Source organism: Bison bison, unplaced genomic scaffold (genome assembly GCF_000754665.1).
Source record: "Bison bison bison isolate TAMUID 2011002044 unplaced genomic scaffold, Bison_UMD1.0 scf7180017863950, whole genome shotgun sequence".
In the NCBI taxonomy this organism is placed as follows: Eukaryota; Metazoa; Chordata; class Mammalia; order Artiodactyla; family Bovidae; genus Bison; species Bison bison.
The window spans coordinates 361,490-369,369 of NW_011494522.1; the positions used below are offsets into that span (position 1 = coordinate 361,490).

At 34.9% G+C, this 7,880-nt stretch overlaps 1 protein-coding gene across 8 annotated transcripts in view; it reads right to left on the reverse strand.

The window, feature by feature from the left end:
• OSBPL8 (oxysterol binding protein-like 8) overlaps positions 1-7,880 on the reverse strand; it is a 136,840-nt gene that overhangs the window by 76,796 nt on the left and 52,164 nt on the right. For 3 of the 8 annotated variants that reach the window (XM_010833860.1, XM_010833862.1, XM_010833861.1), the window contains one exon: positions 6,668-6,704. The exons of 4 other annotated variants lie outside the window; for them this stretch is intronic. In XM_010833860.1, the coding sequence (XP_010832162.1) occupies positions 6,668-6,704 (37 nt within the window). Of the gene's footprint in view, positions 1-6,667; positions 6,705-7,490; positions 7,858-7,880 lie in introns of those variants that run through there. One more of the 8 variants, XM_010833866.1, reaches the window with a different exon arrangement.

Sequence of the window (7,880 nt, forward strand, 5' to 3'; positions counted from 1 at the left end):
AGAAGGAAATGGCAACCCACTCCAATGTTCTTGCCTGGAGAATCCCAGGGACGGGGAAGCCTGGGGGGCTGCCGTCTATGGGGTCACACAGAGTCAGACACGACTGAAATGACTTAGCAGTAGCAGCAGCAGCATCTGTTAATGGAATCACTATTCTCCTCTTCCAGTTTCTCAGGCCAAAAACTTTAGATGTATTCTTTGATTTTTCTCTTTCTCTCACATTTCATACTCCGTCAATCTGTGATATCTTTATCTTCAAAATTTATCTGGGATCCTCCTACTTCTCTGCACTTCCACAACTACTACTCTGTTCCAAGACACCATTACCTTTCCACGGATCACAGCAGCATATTTCTACCTAGTTTCTACCTGTATCATCTTGCTCCTTGCTTCTGTAGAGTTCATTGTCTGTACAGAAGCCTGAGCAATCTTTGAAACCATGAATGCAAAGAAGTAAAACTTGAAAACTTTAAAGAGAATATAAATTTGGGGTAGGCAATGATTCCCTTAAAAAGACACACGAAACACTCACCAATAAAGAAAGCGCAAGGTGGGGGTGGGGATTAAGAATTAACCTAATCAAAAGATAAAAAGAAATTGGGGGAGGGGAAACCAAGAGATTTGTAACACATATAATTAACGAAGAGTTGGAATTCAAAATATGTTGAAAAAAATTCCTGTAAATCAATTAGAGAAGGATCAAAAAGGTAAAAGAAACACAAGGGTAAAGGAATGCATCAAAAAGAATGCCTAAGAATAAATTTAACCAAGGAGGTGAAAGACCTGTACACTGAAAACTGTAAGACCCCGAGGAAAGACACTGAAGAGCACAGATACAGATGGAGAGGTGCACTACATGATGGACCGGAGGAGCAACACTGAAATGTCTACACCTCCCAAAGCAATCTACAGACAGTGCAATCCCTCTCAAGATTCCAATGGCAATTTTTTTTTTAACAAAAACAGAAAAAACAATTCTAACACTTGCATGGAATCACAAAAGACCCCAAATAGCCAAAGCAATCTTGAAGAACAGAACTAGAGGCATCATACTTCCTGATCTCAAATTCTATTACAAAGTTATGGTAATCAGAATTCCGTGGCACTTGCATAAAAAGGCACATAGATCAATGGCACAGAACTGAGAGCCCAGAAATAAACCTATATGTATATGGTCAATTAGTTTCTGACAAAGGAGCCAAAAACATACAACAAGGAAAAGGCCAGTCTCTTTCATAAATACTGTTGGGAAGCCTGGACAGCCACACACAAGAGAAACAAACTGGACCTCTATCTTACTGTTACAAAAAAATTAACTCAAAATGGCTTAAGACCTGAAAATATAAAATTCCTAGAAGAAAACTAGAGGTGAGCTCCTTGACATCAGTCTTGGCAATGATTCTTTTAGATTTGACACCAAAAGACAATAAAGGCAAAAATAAAGAACTGAAACTACGTCAGACTAAAACATTTCTGCACAGCAAAGGAAACCATCAATACAATGAATGGCATAAAATGCTTGCAAATAGTATATCTGATAAGGGGTTAATATCCAAAACACATAAAGAACTCTTATAGCTCAATAGTCAAAGTGTACATGAAAGGATGATCAACATTACGATTCATCAGAGAAATGCAAATCAAAAGCACAGTGAAGTATCACTTCCCACCTGGTAAAATTGCTATTATTAAAAAGATAAGAAATAATAAGTATTGATGAGGATGCAGCGATAAGGCAGCCCTTGAGCACTGTTGGTGGGAATGTAAACTGGTACAGTCATTATGGAAAACAGCATGGAGGTTCATGGGAAATAGGATGGAGGTTCCTCAAAAAGGAAACCTAAAACTACCATACGATCCACCAGTTCTACTTCTGGGTATTTATCCAAATGAAATGAGAACCCTAATTTGAAAAAGATACACGCAGTCCATGTTCATTGCAGCATTATTTACAACTGCCAAGATATGGAGACAACCTAACTATCCATCAATGGAAGAACGGGTGAAGACAATGTGGTGTATATATAGTCAATGGAATGCAACTCAGACATAAAACTGAGCTCACAGATAGAACAAACTGGTGGTTTGCCAGAGAGGGGGATGGGGTTGTGGTTGTGCAAAATGGGTCAAAAAGTACAAACTCCCAGTTATGAAATAAAGAAGTCATGTGGATGTAATGTACCGCATGGCAACTAGAGTTCATACTGTACTGCATATCTGAAATGTGCTAAGATAGTAAATCTTTTTTTTAATTGAAGTGTGAGAGTGCAAGTCACTCAGTTTGTGTTCGACTATACAGTCCTGGGAATCCTCCAGGCCAGAATACTGGCGTGGGTAGGTAACCTTTCCCTTCTCTGGGGGACCATCCCAATCCACAGAGCAAAGCCAGGTCTCCCACACTGCAGGCGGATTCTTTACCAGCTGAGCCACCAGGGAAGCCCAAGAATACTGGCCTGGGTAGCCTCTCCCTAGAGTGGGTAGTCTATCCCTTCTACAGCAGATCTTCCTAACCCAGGAACTGAACTGGGGTCTCCTGCATTGTAGGTGGGTTCTTTACCAGCTGAGCTACCAGAGAAGCTTCCCTTGTGGCTCAGCTGGTAACTGAACCATAGCTTATAATGTTTCGGGTGTACAGCAAAGTGACTCAGTTATATATCTACCAATATTCTTTTTCAGATTCTTCTCCATTATAGGCTATTACGAGAGTACGTTTTAAAAGCTGTCATTATAAGAAAAAAAACTCTGTAACAATCTATGGCGATGGATGCTAAGTAAATTTACTGTGATTATCACTTCATAGTATATACAAATATGGAATCATTATGTCACACACTGGAAACTAATACAATGTTGTATGTCAATTAAACATCTATTAATGTTTTTAATTAAAGAAAAATGGTAGGAAAACATGAACAATTAGTTCATGGAAGAAGAAATGCAAACGGCCCATAAATGTACAAAAAGATTTTGATCCTCCTTAGTAATAAGGGAAAAAAACAAATCAAGATCACAATGAAATAAATATTTTATACTCAGTAAAACTGAAAAAAATTAGTAAGTCTGATACTATCCAATGATGGTAAGGATATGGTCAGCGAGCCAACATACGAATTGCTGATGATAGAGTATGAACTGACACAAGCACTTTGGAAAACCACTTAGGTCTTATAACATTGAAGTTTAGCATATTCTATGGGTCCAAAAATTCCACTTTTAGCTTTATACCTGGAATGTGTATACCAAAAGACAAGGATAAAAATGTTCATAGCAACACTGTTCATAATAGCAAAAATCAAAATAAATATTCATAAACTGAAAACAATATGGATTCATATATTGAGGTATACGAATATAATGGAATAGTATGTAGCAGTAAAAGCAGATGGTCCTATCTATACCCAGTAACATGGCTCAAACTTAGAAACACAACGTTAACTACAAAAAACAAGTCCTAGAAGATGACGTAGAGCGTGACGCCATTCTTGTAAAATTAAAACCCTAGTAAAATTTAGTGATACATATGTGACCTAAAAATAACCAAAAAATATATTTTTGAAAAAGCAACGAATAAACAAAAACAACAAAAATGAATTAACCATCACCCCTGGGAGGACAGGCACAGCCGTGAGAGATTCAAGTTCTTAAGTCAGTGGTGGGTTCACTATGTACTCACTGTATGAATATACTTCATAATTTTCATATGCTTCATATAATCTTTTGTAGTATTAGTACATTTAAGGCTACTTCAAATACATTATAAAGGGACTTCCCTGCTCGTCCAGGGGCTAGGACTCCACACTCCCAAAGCAGGGGGCCCAGGGTCAATCCCTGGTCAGAAAACTAGATCCCACATGCAAGCAACTAAGAGCTTGCATGCCTCAGCTAAGACTCAGTGCAGATAAGTAGATAAATGTATATAAAATACATTATCAGAACAGCTAACAGAATTAAAGCGTGCTTTAGTATTTCATCAGAAAGACACACGTAAATAAGTCTTAAATAACTTGACTATATAAAAAAAGAAATACAAGTGCAAATTTAGTTCTATTCACCTCTTGCTAACTCCTTACTAAGGTATTACTGTTTATAATTTTGATAACGTTGAAATGAGAGGAGTTGTAGAAATAGCAACATATGGAGTATATTTCCTTATAAAAACCAGGAAGCCTATTTTTCTATTTGTTTTTTCTTACATCATTCACAAACATTAACTATACAGAAAATTTGCATAATATAAAAATCATTTTGATGCCCTGCATCATTTGTACACTAGTAGAATATTTGTGTATAAACTCAGGAAAGACAGTGACTTTTTTTTTCATTTGTATTCTTTGGCATAAAACTGACAATAAATACTTGCTAAATGCCTGGATCAATATTTGACCAATGAATCACTACAGGATTCCAAAACAGTCTCTGGCGATGTAACCACCAGCCTCCCTGTCTAAAGACAGCATGACAGTGCCTTCTTCTGGTTCCGCTTCGTAATGAAAGGAAAGCAAAGCAAAGCAAGCAAAGCAAAGCAGCCTACTTTGCTGAATGTCATATTAAGATAGAAATTAATCACACTGGAATCATCCATAGTAATATAATTAACAAATCAGCTGCAACTTTTAAGGAGGATATGATTCTGTAACAACCATTCTTTTACTTTCTGAATTTAACTCATCAGTACAAAGTCAGGAGAATTTTACCAGCTTCAAAGTCTGGTTCTTGCCCTTAATCTAAGTAAAAACTACTAAAAAGAAGTTAAGTCTTTTAAAGTCATAAATAATCCCTTAGAAGAAATCCTAAATATGCCCTTACAGAGAAGATGGTATACCTTTTCTCAAATACATTAGTAATTTAAATATGTTGCTATGTATCTTTATAGTTTTTTCACTGAATAGCATAGATCCTAATGAAGAACTAAATAGAATTACATTTCACTCAAAATGATATATGGTCTATAGTAAATAACACAGCCACAGTCTTCTAATAGTTGGCAGAGTACAATACAAACTCTAATATGTAAATTACAATATAAACTCACCTCTAATATATGTTATATATTTTAATTCATATGTGCTTAAAATATATAACTATAATGAATGTCTTCTATTTCAAGTAGAAATTAAAGACCCCCATTTATAAAACCCAGGTCCTAAGAAGAACCACTTCAACTGATATTAAAAATGCAATTCTATTTCTAAAGTTCAGCAGTGACAATAAGTTCACGTGAGTCAACATCTAAATACATGAGGTAATTAAAGTAACTGAAAAATGCATTAAAAATATCTACCAGGTATCATAAGTAAGGCTGAACAAGAAAACGAAAACGTTTTGGGATGCGTATACTTTTTCTACTTCAAAAAACTTGTTTTAATTTTTTGTTATGTATTGGGGGATAGCCGATTAATGCTGTGGTAGTTTTAGGTGAACAGCGAAGGGTCTACTTTAAAATTTTACTACTCTAATAATGCCATGAACTACTCAATACTATGAATTGTTACAATTAGAATAAAAATGGAATTTTAGCATATTACTTTAAATTACCTCTCTCTTTAGAAAACAGAATTATAAACGTACTATATCCATTATCAGAGACAAACAGGGACTGATCTAGACCGAAGCACTTTGCCATTATCTCGCTGGGTCCCCTTCTTCAACCAGCGAGGAAAACGAGCCCCAAAGCAGTCAACTGACTTGCAGCAGTCACACAATTATTTAGGAATAAATACGAAAACTTCCTGAATCAATATAATTTCCACGTGGGTTTTGAACAAAGTTAAAACCTTTGATTTATAATGCAGCAATATTTTAATTGTTTGGTTATACTTAATTCAGTGAAATGATAGCTTTATTCTGATTTTTGAAAATCAGAAGATGGCTACTAAACGAGTAACCAATTCTAACTCCTTGGGTATACTTAAGATCTTAGCTTCAGACTCTTCATCTACAAAAATTAATGCTTTATTTAAATGATCTCTGAAGTTTCATTCACATCATTACGTTTAATATGTCACAAAGCTTTGAAAATTATGTATTCACAGGTCTAACTCTCCTACTAGTATATAATGATCCTTAAAGCCAAGGCACATGTTTTATTCATTGTGTATTCCTCAAAGCTAGCACCATATCTAGTCAAAAACAGATTTTTTTAAAACATAAATTTAAAGGATGTAGTTTCTAAATCCCTAGATAAAACAGGCTTCACTTATGAAATTACCAAAGTAAAAATAATTTTTTTCATAACCAGATTATCTATTACATAAAAGTTCTGACAAAAATAAAACCGTATTTCTCACTTCATATGGCAGTGACTTTGTTACACCTTGTCCAGCCTCAAAGTAGTCTGATCTGTGCTTTGTGATGATTGTAGAAAGGATACTATAAAAAAACATTAATTCATGATTTAGGAATTATGAATTTATAAATGGTCAATTAGATAACTAAGTAAATAATCCATCTTTAGATAATTAAGATGTAAGTACACAAACACTATTAATCTCAGAGGGACACTGACAACAGATGGGTACTGACTGACCATTTATAGTCCTTCTATTTCAATGCCTGGAAACAAAGTAGAAGACTCAATAATCAAACGGAAATACCATATACCTTTTATAAGTACACATCAAAATATTATCACGTCTGCAAATATGCCATTCAAACTTTAACTACTTACTTGATGGCCCAAGGACATCTTTGCTATCACCAAGAAGCTTTTAATGCAGGATAATTGAGCAGCAAACAAATAGAATCCAAACCAGGAAGAAGCAAAGTGTATCAGGATTGAAGCAGCAGTGAAACAAAAGGACAAGGAAAATAGCATTAGTTTATAAGTGGAAAGCACATGCTAATAATCATAATTTGCAAGGAATTTTCTTTTTCACACATAAAAAGACCCTGTCTTAGGCATTATCTAATGTCTGTTCTAATTTTGGAAAATGAAAGTAGAAAGAGAAAAATGAAATCACTCAAGTATTTTGTTTTGAAAATTACTCAAGTGAAAAATTACTTCCAATTACGATTCAAGGTATGGGTTAGGAGTGATTAAAAAATTATTTAGAAATGCAAAGGATAGCCAAAAGTTATTCATCCTTTAAATTCAAGTGGTATAAAAATATATAATACTCATGCACTATTAAATATTAGTTCTGCATGTCATGAAAACACTTAACACTATGTAGAAATTCAGTCTGTTTGTTCTACAAAAAGAAAGAAGGAGTTTACTGAGCACTTAAGTCAAGCATTGTGCAAAGAGCTTTTATAGAGACATCAACAAAGCGGCAAAAACCAAAGAGAAGAACAATAAAGTTAAGTTAGACAAAACTTTCCTAGGACCCACTACTATCAAGCATAGCATCTAGAGCTACTAGTCTCCCGGCAGATAGAAGATCAAATTCTTGAACGATTAACTTGCAATCAACCAAAAGAAACAGGAAAAATTGCTGACTGTTTATCTAGTAACTATTTTAATAAACAATATGACACTACACATCACCCACAGACAAGTGTTTTGGTCTCCCTTGGCAGGAAAAGAGTCCTTAGTTCTCTTCCCTTCATGGATCTGTATTAGAACTAAAGCAACAACAAAAACAAATAATTCCCACTGATGACACTATTGTTTGGTCTTATTTAAAGGAAATGGGGAGTCTTACTTAACTGGTTTTGCATTCACCCTTCAAAAAAGTTGCAGTTGTTTGCTTTGGGTTTGTGTTTCCCAGAGGGAAAATAAGCTTGGCCCTGTTACTTCCTAAGTGAAGGTTATTTCACAATACGTAAAATTATGTTCTAATTCCTCTAAAGGCATTTGCTTTATTTATTTTTCGGTAGCTGCCCCTTTAAGCTCATTCTTCTACAAACGCATTTCAGTTTCACTGATAAAACTAAAAAAA